Below are 20,340 nucleotides of genomic sequence, written 5' to 3'. Positions count from 1 at the left end.
ATCACACGACCAAACCCAGAAAACAACTGCCGGGTAAATAATAGAGCTTTAGAGCTTTTATTTGGTGACAATATCAAAAAGACCCAATCGTATACAATAGCTACATAATTATATAATCCAGAGGAAATTGTAGTACTGAAATGTTATTGGAAAAGTGTATTTTCACAGTCCTAAGTGGGGGTGGGCGTCAATTCAATGTTCATTTTAGGCAAAACAAAGATTTATTGTCTTGGTAAAACGCAAACAAGAAGAGTTCACAAAAATGCACACGAAAAGGTGGAATGTCGCAATTGAATGAAAACGATTCACATGAATCGCCACAAGTGTACACACTTGCAGCCAGTCCCGATATACAAACTTGAAGTCATCTGTCATGTTGTCAAGACAGCAAATTCAAAAGATGAAAATTTCCTCAAATGGGCAAAGCCGCTGCAGGTTCAAGGTGTCGCTTTGTCCACAGCGACACCAAATCGTGTCATTGAATAAAAGCCTACAGGTAATAATAGCGCACAAAGAACTTCCAGACAGAAAACAAAACCAAAAAGTGTGAAAGTCCAGTGTTTGTACTTGTTTGGAATTCCAGCATTCATTTTGTCAGTATTTATTGATTCCGAATATTCGCACTCCGTGGAACTGCGGCAACTTTGGCAAAAGGACGCTGAGGAGGGAGCACGTGTTGATTAGGAAATGTGTGGCGTCGTACTTTGTGTAGAAGCTGGCCAGAATGTAGCTGGCGAGAAAGGAAAGGGCGTCATGTTACGTTCAATCATTTGGCGGCGATTTAAACTACATGATGTATCATCACAAAATCGATCCATGAACATACATTTATTTTTTTAGTTTTAAAACAAAATACATTTTTTTGTTTTTTTTAGAATTGGCAATTTCTTTTCTTTGAGAATATACTGTCCTTTTTTATTTTTTATGTTTAAAAAAAAAGTTTTTAGAATAAACTTATTTCCAGAATAAAATACCATGAGTATCATTTTTTTTTTATCCTGAGAAAACACGTATACTAAAGTACAGCCAAGTTTTCTAATAACAATCCCATTGTTATCCCTCCAAATTTGTTGTGGTGATGTTTGTGAGAAGGCGAGTTACCGTACTTACAGAACGATGGGCGAAATGGTGAGGAATTTGCGCGAGGCAGTGAACTGGATGCCGTAGTCCATCTGTTCCCAGTGTGTGAGCAGGCGCGCTTTTCCCTGATCGGGCGTCTCGAAGGGCGTGCCCTTCACCGTGTGCAGGAACACGTACATGGCCTGCGCTCGCACCCCCACCCCCGAAAAAAGGAAAACAAACACAAATGCTCACTGGCTAGTCATGGAGACATTTTCTATCCTCATTTTGGGAGATCAGTCAAAACACAACGTTTGTGGTTAACTTTTCAGAATTCATGGATGCTATTGGGTGCATTTTTTCAAATACCATAAAATACCACAAGACGGCGACAAAGCCCCTTTGATGGTATTTCTGACTACAGTATTTGGAAGTGTTAGTAACTCCCTCATATTGCCCAAGGCCCCAGTTCAATTTTATCGGAGCAATGTCACACTTTTAGCATCATAGATGTCTTACAACAATGACAAAATATTTATCGTTATGCTTACGAAACTGTTAAATGGCAGATTTTTTTAATACAATATTTGAAGATTTGCAAACTCCTGTTGTGTGAGCGAGTGCAAACGAGCAACCGTATGTTACTGACCAGGTTGTGGATGACGTTGGTGAGCGTCCAGACGAGCGGCACGCTGAAGAAGGGAATACTGAGCAGGACCACGTGCAGCACGATGGTCAGCAGCAGGTAAGCCAGCCAGATGCCGCGACTGTTCATCACCTGCGTGTTGGGGTTGACCTCGCTGTGAGCCACGCCCACGTTCATCTAACACAACGAACACAAGGGAAGAAGAAGATGTGACTTTGTTTTTTCATCCAAAATTATCAACACTGGTTATGTTTGTAGCATTCATTCAGATGTTTTTTTCCACACCTCCTGAAAGTCATTGAAAGATTCTTGTTAATATTTTTTTAAATCATTGAGCTCGCTGATAATATATTATAAATAATACACACATTACTACAATAAACACTTTCACGTATACATGTACATTGCTTGGTGGAATTTTGCTCCTAAAATTTGAGCTCATGCAAATACATTTTTCATGTGCAATCAGTATACGTGCTTACATTTTTGCTTTTTATTTACTTTTGAATATTTTTTGTTATATTAGCCAGTTTTTTGATTGTTTTTAAACATAGTTTTTAAAAAACATTCCTGGTAAAATAAACTATTTCATATAAATTTACATTTTGTAATACATAATTGGTTGTATACTTATTTAAAAAAATAAAATAAAATAAACTTAAACAATTTTACATACACTGTACATTTCTTTTTCTTAATTCAGTAACTTATTAATTTATTTATTGCAACTACAATACACATTGTAAAATTGTACATTTATTGGTTGAAATAATTAATGAACGACTACATTGCAAACATGAGAATGAATGAAATGTCCTTGTTCAATAAACGACTTTGCAGACATATTTATACAACTCTTGACCTCATCTACAAATGATTTGGCACTTTTAAAATTCTAACGTGGAGCTTGAGCACAACATTTTGAAAAATTCTTATTGACATCCACCCATTCTGACTATGCCAGCGACGTGACAGCCAAAAGGCGAATGACTTCGCCCGTCTGAGCTCTACTGGTATTAAAAACATGCACTCCTTACGAGAGGATCCCAAATGAAGACAAAAAAAACTCATAAATTACCAGTTAAAGCATTAACAAGGTGTACAATTCAAATGGGTTGTATGTGATCTAATCGCATGAGAGCGACGTGGATGTAAGCCCACAATAAAAAGTTCTCGAGCTGGTTTTTAAGGCGCAACTTGAAATATTCTTCGCACGCTAGCTAACCTTCGCAATTGACGGCTCAAAACTATGTCAAAGTTACTTTTAATAAAGTAGAAGCGGTGGCGGGCGGATGGTGATGAGCGAGCGGGATAAACTACCTGTAAAACGTATACAATGTGGCCAACTCTTGTAGTTTTATTGGTTTTTAAACTTTACCTTCGCGTGTTTTCGTTGCTGACCAGGAAATGGCTCGTTTGGATTTAACCCCGCCCACTTGGACTGTCCTTAGTCATCTGTCAAACGCCACATTCTCACGCGGCCTAAATCAAAGACAAGACGTTTCTTTTTCTTTCTTTCTTCCCCCCCCCCCTGTTCTATTTTCAGATTATACATATGTACTGACCTACCAAAAGAATCTTCTTCATTTCAATAAAGACATTTGTGTTGTTTTTGTTCATTTTGAGAAATAATTAATTCCCTTCCTGACCACTAGGTGGAGCCAATTTTAACTTCAGCCCCGTCCTTCCGTCTAGCGGCCTTCCTCATTTTTTATGAGGATTCAAATGATTTTGCTGGTTGAGGGGAATTAATTCAAATAAGTGATTTTGAGCTGAATTGATGCAACATTCTCATACCATAAAATAAACCAGTCTCTCTCTCTCTTTCTGTTAAGAAAATGTATACACAAGCTTGTTTTAAATATCAACATGAGTCTTGCGGAGGGTGATCAATTACTTTGTGTGTGTGTGTGTGTGTCTCATTCAGAATGAACAGGATTGCTTCCAGAGAAGGATGGGTTGTTGTGGCGCTTACTGTATTGTCATTCAGCTCATTGCGTCTCTCCGTTCATCCCCTGAGACTTTCTCTGCCATAAAACTGGAGCCTGATGCAGTTTTTATGGCCCAAAATGCCGGATAAGGCAATCAGTAGCACCATGCATACGTGATGCAGACACACAAACATGACTTCTATTTTGTTTGTTAGGTGTTTTTTTTTTGCTGACACAACATAAAGTATGTCAAATTGAATCAATACTTCCGTTATAAAGTATCTTTTGTACAACATTAAGTACATGACAGAGCAGGTAACAACACTGAAGTGGTCTGCTATGGAAAATGAGGGTGTAATACTAATTACCATATAAAAAAAAACCTCCCTGAGGGACAACTAACCCTAACCCAAAATCTACAAGTGAAGCTAATGTTAGTCTCGCTATAATTGTCAGTAGAACAGCTTGGACAAAACAAAACAAGAAAAATGTTAGATCATCTGTCATGATGTTTATTGACTGCCACCTTCAGTACATTTTCCACTCCTCAAAGTCTTTCATGCACGCTTCTACGGCAAGCCTTCTTACTGGAAATGCGTTACAGATACCTGGAATTCAGTTTTGCCCAGTCAAAAAGAACATTTCACATATCCACAACTGCAATCAAATTGTACATATCTCAAGCTGGAGTTACAGATATCAACATTTTGTTCCTGTCAAAGCGCTGTTACAGATTCCCTTATTCAGTTGCAGATGTCCACTCGTCAATCAATATCTGCAACTGAATTGTAGACCTCTGCAACAACAAATATTATGATGATAAATTGCAAAAGTGATGGGTTTTTTTTGGGGGGGGGGGTCCTGGGTGAATTGACATTGCAAATAGCTGTCATTTAGTTTTGAATGATAGATTGCTGTCTGTCATTTTGCCTGTTTGCTTTCTGATGTATTCGTTTGATACCTACAATGAAAATTTCGACTCCTCAACATGTGATTCCAACATGCTCCCAAAGACTATCTGCAATGTTGATTCTGGATAGTCAAACGTAGCTTGTCATGCTACTCACCCTTTCATTCTGTCGAGTAAACGCTCTCTCTCAAAGTACCTTTCAGTTTGTTAGTTTAACAGCATAATTATTTTTGCAAAACAAGACAAAAACTATTCAAGAAACAGAAGAGCCCAGTTGCCTTGATTCGACTTTTTTTTTTTGGATTACCACAACCAAGACCACTGACCTACACAGATGTAAAAAAAAAAGAAAGAAAGAAAAAAAGAAAGAAAAGACCACCCAGATTTTTTTTATTGATATTGTGACAGTAAATTGAAAGCGACTTATTCGGCTGCCGATTTGTGATGCTGCACGGTGATGAGAACGAACGGCAAGCACATCATAATTTGATGTCTGTTTGAGTTTCTATCATCATGTTGCCATAGTTACAGCCGCTATATAGATGGGTGTCCATACGAGCCTGGTTACTGTTTAACCTCCCCACCCACATTTGCCCAGATTAGGAAAATCAATAAGATAACAGCGGCCACGCCGGCCTTACCTTCCACCAACACCCTTCTCACACGCCCGTCGCGCCAAACTTTCACATTTCACGCCGCATGCTGGCAGAAAAACGACAATTGAACACAAGTTAGGACGCCTCGGAGGAGGACGACATGGTCAATGTAAACACGCAAGCGGGCTCCAGTGTGGAACAGACATTTGGTGAGTGCGCACTTCAATTCGTATGACTCCGCTCCCTTGCATTTCTTTGGCTTTTTGCTGCTCAGGGCTGCTTGTGTCTGGCTTTTTCACACGCCGCTTATCGGGGAGGTGTGTCACAGATACGGAGCTTGTTAACAAGGCCCAGGAAGCTGCCCAACCCCTGCAGGTGGCTGGCCACCATTACAGATGTTGTCCTTTGAGATGATGATCGTGACCATCACTTGTTGTGCGCAATCGTTGTTATGCATAGAAGCGACAATGTTTTTTTATTTTTTATGTTTGTATTAAGTTTATGGACAATGAGCACATACATTAGTAAACATCAACAACATTTAGCAGAAAGATAATTAGCATCTGAAGTCCAGAACAAAAAAATAAATAAATCTGACAGTATAATCAGGATTGAACTGACACCATGTCCTGCATCAGCAAAACAAAATGCCGCCTAAACAAAAAACAAAAAAAAAACTATTGGGTTCAAATTTGGTTTGGTCTCGTTAAATTTGGCTTTGGATCCAAAGTTCATTCCTGGAATCATTTGCATAGAACGCAGGATGCAAATGAATTTGTTTCAAAATGTTGGGCAGGTGGAAGATGGCTGGGAATATATATATATTTTTTTAAATAACGTAATGCTCTCCAAAAGATGCAACTAAATAGAAAACATCATCATGGAGTCAAGCGTGCCATTGGGTCGCTTTAATCAATGTGTCAAAGGCTTTAATTTTACTTACTACCAATAATGTATCTTCTCCATCTATCTGTCAGCGGCATATATTGTATGTTTTTATCACAGTACATACACATCATAGTTAATTAATTAAGATACTTTGTGCATGAAAAAAAAAGAAGAACAATCTGTCAATCGAGCGATAGAGCTAGCTATCATTGAAGTTATCATTAAAAGTAATACGCTAACATTGGAAGCTAAGGTTAAAGATAATTGAGGACATAAATGTCAAATTCTAGTGTTGAATAATATTAGTGTTAACGTTAGAAGCTAACAGACTTCCTTAGTGCCAATGTTAGGGAGGTCAACATGAGCGGTGACTTTGGATTTTTCATTGAAGCTAATGTTAACGGCGCTAACATTGGAGCTAAAGTTAGAGTTAATTGTGGATGCAAATGTCGAATCCTAATGTTGGAAGCTAATATTGGAGTAAACGTTGGAAGCTAACGTTGGTCTTCCTTAGCGCCATTGTTAGGTGTAAATTTGAAAGCTAATTTAAGGAGCTAATACTGGAAGCCGACATTTTAAAGGCAACTCTGAAGCTAACAATAGAAACCGACACGAGTGCTAACTTTGGAAGCTAATGTCGGTTTCCTATGTTGGAAGCTAACACCAGAAGCTAACATTAAAGGCAATGTTGAAGCTAAAATAGGAAATTAACGATAGAGGTAGCCCTATGTGCATAACATTGATTTGTTTAATCAGTCGCCGGTCCCCATATGTAGGCTACACGTTTTTTGGTTGTGTTTTTAAATGACACGACCTAATTTATTGCTTTTTTGAGGAGCCCCTGTTTGAAACTTGCTGATTTAAGCTACCTGACCGAGATGATTTTGACATCGACAGCATCTTTTTGTATGTCCGACTGATTGTCATGAGTGGTTTGGCTTTGACTGGCCTCAGAAAGTACCTCAAGTTTCAGGACATTTATGTTCTAAATACATTCTTTGGCAGCGGCGCGCCGTAAGCTTCTTTTTGGCCTGGATTGAACAATAATATGCTTCTTTGTGAAAAACAACAACTTGCAGGTTTACTTGCAGTAGTGACAAGTAACACAGTACAAATAATTTGTTTCTGTTTACTGTAAATAGATTATTCAGAAACCTATACTTTACTTTAGGGTATTTTTCCTGGCAACTTTTAAGTTACTATCAGTTCAAAGTTCCATTCAATTGCAAGTGTTTTAAGTGTCCCCGGTGTTCTCGACTCATATCGGTAAAACAATTGATTTTCAAAAGGGAAGGTATGTCTTTCCAGTTATTGCTCAAACAATATAAAAATGACCCATATACATAAGTACACTTCAGTCTGTCCTTTTTTGCCTTTACTTAGAGTACAGTAAGTAAGTATAGGAGTTGAACCAGTCTGTGAACATTCTTTGTTTGCACAAGTATGTGTACTTGTAATCAAGTAGAGCTTGTGCGTACTGGAGCTGACTGAAGAAGAAGGCCAACGTGTGGGACTTGTGTCCCACGTGGGCTGAATTGCTCAACGGTCCCAAACGGCCGCGCCGCGCCGCGCCGAATGTCAACACCACAACAGCCGTTCAGCAGCCCCCACGGCTGCACGTTTGTTTGCCCACCAAGAAGAGGACAACTCCTCCAGCCGGGCGGGTCAATATTTAGGAAGCCGCCACAAGAGTCTCCTTCCGACAGCTACCGCACATCAGCACTTGCGCGTACTCATGATGATACAATGACAAATCGTCGACGGTAAAAACAACACGGATACGAGGAGCATCTTCTGGTCTTTCAACAAAGTACTGTATAATAAAAGAGAGCATCAGCGAGTTGCCTCTTAAATGAAAATATTCATATACTGTACATGGAACTTATTCCAAACCTACCAGATGCCACTGGAATTATGACTTTTATTTCTGTATTGAGGAAAAAAAAGACAGATTGACAGATTAATCGATGATTAAAATAATCGTTAGTGAGCAGCTGTAAAATTGAAAAATGTACAGCTTATCCATGTGATCGGTATCGCAATCGGCATTGGCTAATGTCACTCATGGATCGGCAGCATAAAACCCTAATCGGAACGCAAAATGCCGCCACTTGTCAACACAAACCTGCCACTGTTTGAAGAGTTTTCCAATTAACCCCGGATAAAGTTCAGCTCTTCTTTTACAATGCTAAAAAACAAGGGTGTGTATTTTATAAGTAAAGACAATCCCTACCAGAATTTATATGAATGAATAGCATTTTTATTATTGTTTCATGCATACAATTGTACACCAAGGCAGCATGGCATGCACCAAACAATTAAAATAACCCGGAATGATATTTGTAAGGTTGTGGGTTCAAATCCGGGCTCGGGGTGTGTAGTTATCCGGAGTACACGGAGAAAACTCACGCGAGACAATATCAAAATACTCACAGGTATATATTTTTTTATCTTCTATGAAAAACAAGTAATATTAATGCATCTTACTGAGTCATTTAAAGTAGTGACACTCTTCTTCGTTTGTGTCCATCTGACTGGATTATGATGCCCCCAGTTGTCAAGGTGGGCAGACTAGAAGGAGCGGCACAATGAATTCAATTGATGCACAAACTGAGGAATTCTGTACATTCTATTGAATGATGTTGTTATACTTTTATAAAAGTATAAAGTACAGTACAATACAGTAAATGTCCTTTCACTTATTCACAGATTTTTACAAATATTTTCAATGCGGAAAATACTAATTGGTAGTATATCCATGTTTATTAAAGAGCTTTTTTTAAGATAAAAAAAAAAAATATATATATACATATTTATTTGTTTCAACTGAATGTGGCGGTTATTCGCGATTCCCAGGTCAGCCCGATCACACGTTGAGCTAATTTCAACAAAAGTTCAACAAAGTCCAATTGTTGAATTTCTGATGTTTGGATACCAAATGAGAAGTCTGCCAATCCAAATGTACAAAGCAGCAACAATTACACCCCCCCCCCCCCCCGCATGTAAGTGAGATCTGCAGGCATTTGTACAGTTCCGCCAAAAAGGATTAGAAGGCACATTAATCTAATTTCAAATTCTGCACGAGTCGCATCCAAGTCAGCAGCTTCTCGTCCTCTCAACTAGTGCAAGTGAAGCAAACCAGTGAGCATTTTGCTTTCACTCAACCCGTCCAAAGCGTTCGTTAGCCCGCTCACTTGACACTATTAATCCCGCCGTCCAATCAAATCTCATGGTGGCGGGCGGGTATTAGAGGATTAGCACAGAGCGCCTCGTGGCCCAGGCAAACACCCGCGTCCAGTCTCAGGCCGGCGTCCGGTCGTCCGGTCTCAGCTCATGGGCCTTCTGGCCCCGCGGGCTGGCTGAGCGTCGGGATGTTCGGCCATCATGGGACGCTGCGATTCTCCACCCCAGGTAAAAGTCAAGGGGATTGCGTTTTTTGGGGGGGGGGGGGGTGGGGGGCAAGGGGGGAATCAAAACCAACCAGTTGCTGTTTGTTCTTTGTGGAGGGAACAAAAAGAAACATTGTTGCCACTTCAACCAATCAATTTCTAGTCAAAATAAGTTTTGACTTTAAGGACAGCACTTTGTATGCAGCTAGGGTTGTTTTTAGAGTGCTCGAAATCAAGTTGAGTTGAGCATGTTTCAATGAACATGTTGCTGGCTTGCATTTAGCCACACGGGGGCAGCAGAGTCTTCATTCTAAGTACTGCTCGTCAGTCGCACACTGTAGTTATCTTGCTGATTCAGAGGTGGCTAAACTGCTCACACTTTATTGAAGTACAAATATAGATACTTGAAACTAAAAAACAAAAATATTAAAAAGTACTGATTCAACTCCTAAAATATACTTAAGAACAAAAGCAAAATAAATGTCTTTGTTAGTTAAATTTGTTGTTTAAACCACACATAATTGTAAATGAAAAAAAGAAAAGAAAAAAAAGGGTAAAAAGTAAAAGCACTCCATCCATCAGGTCCATCGGAGGTGGGGCATCCACAGACCTTCCACTATGACTAGCAAAGGTCAGATTCTGATACACACAACTGACACTTGCTCACAGTGAAACTCTCACCACACACAATACTGCAACATACACACACTACTAAAACATATTTTTCAGTATGTTACATCACATCACTGCATTACCAGCCGAGTTCAGTATGAAGTGTGAGAGGATTTTTATGTGAGAGGATTTCAGTAAGTGGTGTGTAATGTTTCAGTAGTTTGTTTGAAAATGTCTTGGTAGTGAGCGTGAGAGGTGATACTTTACTGAAATTTTAATAATGCCTGAATATGTAATCACATTTGCACTTAACACGACCAAAAATGTATAATGTAATAATTTCACCAATAATGTAATGAAATAAAACCCTGACTGGGATTGTAATAAAAAATATACATTTTAATTTTACTGATAATGTAAAAACCTTCTTACATTATTGGGGATTTATTACATTTTAAGATGATTTTTTTTCCATCTCAAAACTGATCATATAAAATTTGACAGTATGTCAATTTTTAGTCCTCATGTCTATATCTTGTGTTTTGGGAATCTAAAATAGTGTTAAATGTTTTAGAGTTGACTTCACCCACTTGACTTGAACTGCTCGGCTGCAAAGAAATCTGTGTGACAGTTAAAGGGATACTCAATACTAAATCAACCTTTTTTTGCTGTATAAACTGTATAAACGGGTTTTTACTAATGCTGTCTACATGTCCTGGTCATTATTTTGACATTTTAGTGCATGATGTTAAAAGCTTGAATTTTGGGCAAAAACTGTGTTTGGCGCCATCTTGAGGTTAAACACTGGAATAAACACAACTTGGCTGTTTGCCTCTAGTGCTCTATTAGCATAGCATTTGGTTAGTTTATTTAGCATAGCCTGTCGTATTATAGAAATTATGTCGATAGTAGCTTTCACTGTTGCTGTCAATCACAGCCAGACCACGCTCTCCATTCTAAGCCCAAAGGTCCTCCAGGCAACACCTCCTTTGAACGGCGTTTTCAAATATTAGTGAGGGTGGAGCAAGCAGTCTGATTGGGGGCTGAGTTTTAAATGTAACGGTTCTTTTATATTTAATAATGTTACGTTTATGTTTTATTATTAAACAATCAGACATGTTAAATTGACCGTTAGATCAGAGTTTTTGTGTTGCTATAGTAACGGGGCATCATGACTGAAAGAGCTAGTGTGTCACATGAGTTCTTGCTTGACAACAAAAACTAAGATAATTCCCTCCATGTGTTATATTATTCACTTTTATGACATTTTTGATCGCGTTAAGTGCAAATTTGCCATTTTCAGGACATGATTAATTACTAGGGCCCGACCGATACGTTTTTTTTTTTAGACCGATGCGATACTGCTTTTTGGCAAAAAAAAATACAGATTACCGATTAATCTGTCGATTATTTAAAAAAATATATAATGCATAAAATTACCCCCCACCTCCAATTCCTTTTCAATGGGTGTCACTTATGCACAAACTTTCCCTATTCGTTATTTGAAGGAAAAAGACTCCCGAAGTCGATGCTAACTTCCTGTTAGCATTTGAATGGGATCCTCCCTTCGCTTTTTGCATTAGCGCTAGGCTAGCAATGTTTTAAAAACGAAACATATTTTGCATTTAAATATACAGTGGATGTAATTCTTATTGTTGTGTGTTTAGTTTTACAGTTAACTCCAAGTTAACTGAGGTGTCGTAAATAGCTTAAAGGACGCTTCGGGGACAACAGAATAACCAGAACAACATACGCTACACACTTGCTAGTTGCTAATGCTACACAAGCAAAATTATGCATTCAGGTTACTTTCACAGCGACGGAAACTTCGGTTTTCTTCGATAACGTTTTAAGGGGAAAATAATCGCCCATTTGGCCCAATTGGTGGATTGTTTTGGCCGATGTTTGAAGGCCAATTATCGGCCGATATCTGTCGGGCCCTAATGATTACATCATAGGGTGCTACACTCCTTCTACTGTTACCTTACTGTTTGTAGATAAGGTGCGCTTGCTTACCCAACTGTCCAGGTATTATATGAAAATAATTGATATTTGGTGTCGATGTTCGATTGAATTGATGGCCACAAATCAACGTTGTATGTGCATGTTGTGCATAATGTGATTTTTGCGTCTTTTGGAGCACGTGGCGGGAGAAGCCGTTTTTGGGATCTCAGCGGTCCGAATGATCTCAACGGGCTGATCCGGCTCCCAAGTGGACATGACTCTTCAGCAAAACAGTTAATGATTGCGAGGCCTTATCGGGTGCTGTGATTGATTTACGTCTTGCGTGGCTCCCCGTGTTTATTGACGCAATTGTTGACTTATTTGGTGCACGGAGGTGACTTTTTGACATGAAGTGACACGGTGGCGTTTTGACAAAAATGTGCTGAAGAGGAGCCACCGTCAGGAAGAGCGCTTCGTATTTGTCAAAATGCGACACGGCAAGAGCGAGCCGGCAGGAAAAATTTCCCAACTGAAGTTTACCTCGGTCATTTTTTATCAGAACTTTTTATCATCTTGTAATATGGTGCGATACTGGCCGGCTAAATTGGCCCTTGTGGTTTATGATTAGCCTGAAACCAAATAGATGTCACGAGTAACAACAATCTGAGCACTCCTCTCAAGTTTGATTTCGTGACAAGCCGTATTTATCGTTTTTCTTCAACGCCAAATGACGACAGGAGATGACTAAGATAGATAAGACTTTTAATTCTTCTTCAGGATTTCATCTGTCCTCTATAGCGAAGTTGCAGTAACAATCAACTCTCGTTTTGTCGACCAGCCATTGGAAACAGAAAATGAACCCAAATGTGCCCAAGCCTGCAACTAACAATTATTGTAATAATCGACTTGTGTCAATTATTCTGTTGATTAACATCAATGAATCGGATTTAAAAACACGTTTTAATTTCCATCTCTGTATTCAGAAACAGCTTTTTTGCCTCTCATCTTTTGATAGCACCACACAAACCCGAAATGCTACCTCGTGTAACATAAATCTAAGCTATTGCTCTTCTATTTCAGGACTATTTTGACGCTTAAAAAGTGAAGAGAAAAAAAAAATCTGATTATTTTTTCACCCTGAAAATGATGTAATCAACCCCGATCACATGATTTTCACATTCAACCGACTAAAACTGTTTTTACGGTTAGGGTAACATTAGTTGGTCTATTTTTCAAACAGGTTATAGTGCTCTTGTAACATTAAAATAAGTTGTTTCTTTCACAATTTGTGTCACCAGCACCAAAGAATTATTGAGCTAATCAATCGCTTTAACTTCCTGGTGTAAAAAAAAGAAGAGTTTTATGCATTGTCAGTCTCATTTTAGATATCAAAATAGTTTTGCGGCTCCTGGTGTTTTTTTTTTTTTTTTTTTCTTCCTGTGGGAGGATGATTCAAATGGCTCCTTGAGTATTCAAAGTGGCCCCTGGCTCAACTATCAACTGTTGTGTCGTGAAACGAAACTGAGATTCGACAGCCACCCCTGCTTTAAGTGGACAGTGAAAAGTGAAAATACTTTAAAGCGTCTTTGAATACTTCATAATTAAGCCTCAGATACATTTAGAAATACTAGGGGTGGGCGATTACCTTATCAGTATTGGTGACGATGCCAGCCATATTTTAAGATATTGGTACATTCATGGACGGCCTCGCTTTTGTGTCCATTTTACAATCAGGAACTAGAAATTAGAAGAAGAGAAAATTGCCATTCATTTCATGCAATTTGAAAAAAAAAAAGCTATATTGGGATATAAAGGTTTTTCTTTTAAATTATCTGTCATTTATTGGAGGGGGGCGGGGGGGATTTTGTGTACTGGTGGCATTGGTATTTGGTATCGGTTATCTACCTACCTAATTATTACTTCTGGGCTCTCCCCAGTACTGACACTTCCAAATGGATGTGTTTTTCAGGTCCAGTACTGATTATTAGTAGTTAAAGAGGCCAATAACCGCTATTTAGAGCCAATATTCATTTGGAAAAAATATTGCCGTCCAATGTTTTTAAAATTCAAATTCCAACTCTTAACATTGATGAAAAACTTTTCAGATTGCAAAATGTTAACTTTTTTAAAAATTGTTTTAAGACAATAGAAATCTTTGGTTTAAAATTCTAACAAAATGTTCAAGGAGCTCTCAGGGTCTCCATCATGTCTTCAAAAGCGACATGAAAACAAGTAAATACCATCATTCCCTAGAGTTTTCTACAGAAAATATAAATTTCCCTAAATAAGTGAAATGTTAAACTTACGATAATCGCTCTATCCCTACTCTCCACATCAAGTGACATATTTGACATGATTTACAGCAAACAGGCATCTTGGAAATATGATTATTTTTTTCCCTCCCCCCCTCTCCGGTCAGCCAGTGTGGCTTGCATAAGCGTTGTTATTTGCAGATAGTTATCTGTTGACACGGCGGCTGCCACGCACGACACTGCATGCACTCACCTATCTACTCGAATCTACTGCATGACAGCAGAGCAGCAGCCTCCTTTCTGCTGCAGCCAGCACATTGTCAGTCTCCTCTCCTCTCGTCTCCTCTCATCTCGCTTATCAACACTCACAAACAAACGGCTCCCATGCCACACGCCAGCAGAAGAAAATAAGTCCCGGGTTCTCCGTAATTCCTCGCCCTCGGCATCACGGTGCGGCCGGCTGCCCGCCGCCTTCATGGAGGAAACGCTCCAACTAGGCAGAGCTCGCAACTGGAGTTTGCTCAGCTCTGGGAGATTCCTATTCGGAATAAATAGACAGGACTTTGTTCACAAACTGGAGTTTGAAGTTTGAAAGGGGAGACTCATGCGCACATGTGTTACATCAGGCCTCGGCGGGCCTTTGACTTTTGGCCCCCGGGGCAGGGGTTTGGGTGACTGATTATAAGACAGCGCTTGTGGCCCGTCGCACTTCAACACACTGATGTCATACCTACGGCATAGTGCGCAACGCGCGCCCGACCGCTCATTAGCATTCGTTCAGTACTCAGCACAGGACTTGCGTCCTAAACCTGATCAGCATCCCCAAAAGCAGAAAAAGGGTTGGATGTCCCCAGTTCAAATGTTTAAAGTGGGAAAGGTGAAAGGAAAAAAATATATATTTTGTAGGGTGTCTCTATATTGCAAGTGATCGTTCCACTTTCAAATTGAACCATCCAAATCGTATTGAAAACCTTTTGAATGATAACGACTGCCGTTAAGTCAAAATACTCATATTAGCAACAATAATTGATTTTCAATTAAGGACATTTTGTGGGCAATGTCTTTACTGTTATTGATCAAATGACTCAAATATGCAATTGTGTTAGTTTTCATGGAAACGGCATTTTAAGCAATAAGAGAAAAAAACACCATATTCAAAAATGGAATTAGCATCTTATAAAACATGTAAGTAGTAAAAAAATAATAATAATAATAATAATGATTTGGGAAACATAACGTAAATTTCATTTTGCCATTGTCATTTTTTTCTTTCTTCTTAGAAACAATTATTACCTTTTGAATGACAACTGCTAATAATTAAATGTCATTAATTGATTTTCAAAAGGATATTTTGTGTTGTATGTCTAAACCGTTATTGATCACATGATATGCAAATAACCCATAACATAATTCAGTTTTTATCTTTTTAAAGGGGAAGTCAACCCAACTTTTTTTGGACAAAAATATGTTCTATGCAGCTTCACTGTCAAAATATGGTATTTTCTCTGGTTAACATTGCGTTAGTGGAATATGAGTTAAACAGCAAAATTCAACGTTTTTATCCATCTCAGGGGCAGCCATTTTGCCACTTGCTGTCGACTGAAGATTACATCAATGTTGCTCAGATGACCAATCACAGCTCACCTGTTTTCTGGAGCTGAACTGTGATTGGTGGCTGAGATGGACAAAAATGGCTGGATTTTGCTTTATAACGCTTTTTCCACAAATGTAATATTGATCAGAACGTCCTGTTTAGACTAGTGAGGTCACATATAACATATAAATGTTTAAGATTGACTTCCCCTTTAAAGCATTGCCCGGGACTTGGTGTGGGCTCGGGTCGGGACTGAACATCCCTCCGCCTTAGATTGATGACATGGGAGAATTATCCAGCTCGTTCTCCCTATCTGAAACCTCAGAACAGTTTGTCAGTTCATGATTAAGAAAGCTATAACTGCGCAGATTATATTTTATAGTCCTTTACAGTATATGACCCTTTCTTGAGGAGTTCACAGAAAACTCGTATGGGAGCAGCGATAAAAACCTTTTAATGGCAGGCCAGATAAGATTTACTCAGGTGGTGACTCATGTAAAGCTGATTCGGCCTCCACATAGGCACCCCCCTCCCCGCCACAGCCCCTTTGAAATAATCAGCGCACTTCTTGAGCAAATAAAAGTATTGCAGAAGAGCAGATCGAACATGTTGTAAGAGGAGATGACCTCTGTACACACGCGCAAAAACAGTTTGGCCGTGTTTTTATCGACGTGCGCTGCCTCCAACTTGCAGCACAATCCGTCGGGCGACCTTCAAAACTACATTTACGGATGAATTTTATTTGCATGAACAAACTTTGCTATCATAAAATCTTGATTAATTCTTGGAAGTCTTTGTGGCCCTATCTAAAAAAAAAACATGGATTGAGCACTTCCGGTGTCTGAAATCCTCCATAATAAATAAATTCATGAAAAAACAACAACAATTTGACTACTATTTACACTAATGTTCCAATTTGTGCAGACGTTTAATGCGTGACGATAATTTAGAAAAGTCAACGTGGAGAAACCCTGTCAATTTAGGCCAGGACGAGCATATTGGTGGATTTTGTTTCAAATGAATCTCACCAGCCAATCAGAGAAGGGCTTGGAAGAGTCGCAGACAAAAGAAAAAGGGTCAAGGAGAGTTGCGAAATAACCAAGTTATCCTTGAAGGCATTTCACCAAAATTTCTATAAAGTTTCTCCAGAAGCCGTCATCCAATTTTCTGAATTCTTGGTGTGCTGTATTCATGTTGTAATTGTATGCAGAGGTGTGTTAGACGCGGTATTGGTAATTACCCCCCACCCCCAAGCATTTGTTTACCCTGCCCCACTACAATGGAATGATTAAAAAAATGTAATACAATAATTCAAAGGGTTGCCCGCTGTTCACATATTTCTGAACGAAACACGTCGGGTTCGACAAGCTAACTTGTGCCGGTGTTTGATGTGATCTGAGCAGGCATAAAGTATAGGTCAACTTTCTGCCACCAAATTGTCACTCCACCAGGCGCCGATACGAAGTGCCGATATGAAAATCAGGATCCACCGGTATTTGCGTCACAGGTATGCTATGAATAATGGCGCTAAAAATATTTTTTTTCCAGTTGGGATTTTTTTAATGTTAGATTTGAAAAGTAGACACGATTTAATAATCTTCAATTCTGGTTTGGGTTCACTCCAACAATTGAGATCCTTTGATTGAAATGCTGCACAATTGCTTGTTGCAATTAGAATGGCTCCAACTACAGGAAACACATTCCTTGTATGTTTTTACATACTTGACCAATAAAGATGATTCAGATTTTCTTGTTGTTTTGGCATACGATTATTTTAGCCTAACATTTGTTTTTTATTTGTTTTTCGATGCTATGGGCTGCCGGGTCGCCATTGCAAAGGGCAGTCTGTTTTTCATGCAACAATTCATGGAAAAATGAAGGTTCAATTAAATAAATAGTTAAATAAATAAATAAAGGAGTAATCCTTTGACAGAGCCCAAAACAAGGCGTGTTGAATTTTCTTTTTGTGTGTGTGTCAAACTCCAAATGGTAGCAAACGGCTTGTGGCGCTGGAACGTCAAGGTATCACTGAAATCTTTTCTTTCTAAAAAAAATTTTAGGGTGGAATTTCACATGAGTTAATCACTGCAACCTTTCATTCTGTAGGTTTTAATCACCTCACTTTGTGATTGGATTAGCGGGGAGGGGGAGCGATGGGAGGTCAGGTTTGTCAAAATCCAATCATGGAGCCCATCATCTCACAGTGATCGTGTTTAGCGTTATGGGCTGAAGAAAAATACGTTTACGAGCGTTGCCGAGTGCACGTTTAACAAGTTGAGGTCTGGCTGCATGGGGGGTTTACTGCTCGCTGAACTTAAGATCGTTGACCTGCTGCTGTGTACTGGCACTTTCTCTTCAAATACAACTCGGCTGTTTGCTGTGTCACATGCGGTATGAGGCCACTGTGCAAAAAAACAAAAAAAAGATTCTCAAACGTCCGAGGATTGACTGGACAAAACAATTCATTACAAAAACGTATGACAAATAATATGAGTTGTCATTAGGATTGGAGGATTTTTAATTGTCAATATTGCTATATAGAGCCAATATACAAAAAAAAAAAATCTAAATGTCATTTCTCCCTATTAAAACAAATGAACATTATTTAAAAATATAATAATATAAAATAATATAAATAGCTCAAATGAAATATACTACAAAGAAGTTAGCTATGTGACTTCCATACTGTGTAATTAATTTATATGTAGAGTGGATTGCAACGGTGTAAAAGAGCAAGTTGTTACATTGCAGTGTTACGTGCCAAGAGGAAACCTCACTCAAGTGTTCTCCAGTTAATAAATGACGAGCAGTATATTTATTGCGTATACATATTTTCCCGCGAGGTTATGAGAAATAAAATCAAACCATAATGATGACCACCATTAAAAACACAGATCTTTTTGAGGTATTTTCTCAGCATGTCACAAAGACTTAAAAAATAACAAAAAACTTGAATTACTTGTTTTGAGCACAAATGGGTTCAACATTTACTTGGAAAAAGTGTAAGATGTATTCGTTTGATTAATGCGTATAACGACTAATCAATTTACTTTAAACTCCTTTTCGGTGTGTAAAAATATGATCAAAGGATCTTGGACTTACATAGCACATTGATATGTAAACGTGTATCATTTAAAATAATCTAATTCCAGAAATGGTCTGTTTTTTTGTTGTTTTGTCTTCAGTTTGAATTTGTGCAATAGTAGTTGGTTCTGTCGTGCTAAACAGAACCGAATAGTTTACTGTTATAGTTGCAGAACACTGAGAAGCATCTCCAAACAAACCAAACTATATAGTTACAGCACTTGGAATGTATCACTTTAACTTTTATATTTTTGTATTCAATAAACCAAGAAAAAGTTGATGCAAGATGTAAATAGCTCAATAACGGCATGATCTTTTTGACTGATAGCCTACTTTATGTTTAAGCTGGAGTAAGAAAATAAGCTTTCTGTATCAACAAAATCCACCGTAATTATTTTTATTTGTTATTTATTTGTTTTTGTTTTTTTAGAAATTAGAAAGAAGAACAGAAAACTGCCATTCATTTCATGCAATTTTAAGCAAACACGCTATATTGGGATATACTGTATATGTCTTTCTTTCAAATGATCTGTCATTGTTTTTTTGTTTTTTTTATATTTTTAAAGAACTAGTAATATCGGTACTTGGTATTGAACTGGTATTGGTCTGGAAAAAAAAAGTGGTATCAAAATAGACTTAACGCAGACAGGATCAGGATCTGACGATATTTGGCATTTTATGGAAAATTGGTGAATGACTCTCGATCCATGACGTCATTGATCAGCTCTGCAAAATAAGACATAATTTTATATTTAATGTTTAACAGCGTTTTTTTTTTTGTTTTATTTTAAGAATTTTTGAGTTTTATTTTAAAAAAATTCTGCCTAAAATCCTGATCATGTGAAGCCTTTATCGAACGTTTTTTTTTTTTTGGGGGGGGGGGGGTATTTCCATTAGCAGAACTTGCAAAAAATAATTAACACACTGGTACTCTTGGCTTGAGTCAGCCTTTCAGAAACTAACTTAGCTCCTGTGCTTTCTTTTAATGAGTTGACCAATAACAAGCTTTTTGTGGGTCATTTCATAAACAATGAATTGTTAGGCCTGTTCATTATGCCGGCATTAACTCCGATTTAGCAACAAAGTAGTATGTGCAATATGATGGAGCGATGTGAGCGCGCCGTTCGGTCCCCCTCAGGTGGATGCTGGAAATGCGCGCGCGCATGTGACGCGCATGAGGCCGTCTGAGAATAATGATGTGTGTGTGCGTTCACCTCTCACGGTGGAATTGTCGAACCATTGCTGATGACAAGAGGATGGAAGATAAAGTTGGGCTATCTCTTCTGAGAGAGAGAAAAACAGCAATTGGCTATAGAGGAGGTTAGTTAACCATCAACCAGCGACAGGCAGCCCGCCTCTTGGCTGGTTAGCGGCACGAGGGAAGGAGGCCAGCTCATGTCAGTCGCCTGTCAGCTCTCCGTCAAGTTGGGGAGCT

At 38.6% G+C, this 20,340-nt stretch overlaps 1 protein-coding gene across 4 annotated transcripts; it reads right to left on the bottom strand.

Annotated features, from left to right (window-relative positions):
* Positions 1-34: 34 nt before the first annotated feature.
* ormdl2 (ORMDL sphingolipid biosynthesis regulator 2) lies at positions 35-20,253 on the bottom strand. 4 transcript variants are annotated; one of them, XM_086067362.1, is made up of 5 exons: positions 14,481-14,828; positions 13,621-13,712; positions 1,709-1,882; positions 1,111-1,262; positions 35-730 (listed from the first exon to the last, which is right to left on the bottom strand). In XM_086067362.1, exons 2-5 carry the CDS (start codon positions 13,648-13,650, stop codon positions 595-597), a joined length of 492 nt encoding a protein of 163 aa, XP_085923488.1. In that variant the 5' UTR covers positions 13,651-13,712; positions 14,481-14,828; the 3' UTR covers positions 35-594. The 4 variants fall into 4 exon arrangements, with proteins under 4 accessions (XP_085923488.1, XP_085923491.1, XP_085923489.1 ...); XM_086067365.1 differs by lacking the exons at positions 13,621-13,712; positions 14,481-14,828 and adding an exon at positions 20,120-20,253; XM_086067363.1 differs by lacking the exon at positions 13,621-13,712 and having other exon boundaries at positions 14,481-14,826.
* Between the last annotated feature and the right edge of the window lie 87 nt (positions 20,254-20,340).

The sequence above is a fragment of the Leptonotus elevatus genome, chromosome 2 (assembly GCF_054856555.1).
Source record: "Leptonotus elevatus isolate MCC_2025b chromosome 2, RoL_Lele_1.0, whole genome shotgun sequence".
Classification (NCBI taxonomy): Eukaryota; Metazoa; Chordata; class Actinopteri; order Syngnathiformes; family Syngnathidae; genus Leptonotus; species Leptonotus elevatus.
Note: the sequence above shows the minus strand (reverse complement) of the source record. Positions and strands in the feature narration are given on the sequence as shown.

Coding starts and splice junctions, on each gene's coding strand:
- ormdl2 (XM_086067362.1), bottom strand. CDS start 13,650: ATGGCTGGCATCGTCACCAATACTGATAAG. Junction 1,883..13,620: donor TCGTCACCAATACTGATAAG/GTAATCGCCCAC, acceptor TCGTTGTGTTAG/ATGAACGTGGGCGTGGCTCA. Junction 731..1,110: donor ACCATTTCGCCCATCGTTCT/GTAAGTACGGTA, acceptor CTTTCTCGCCAG/CTACATTCTGGCCAGCTTCT.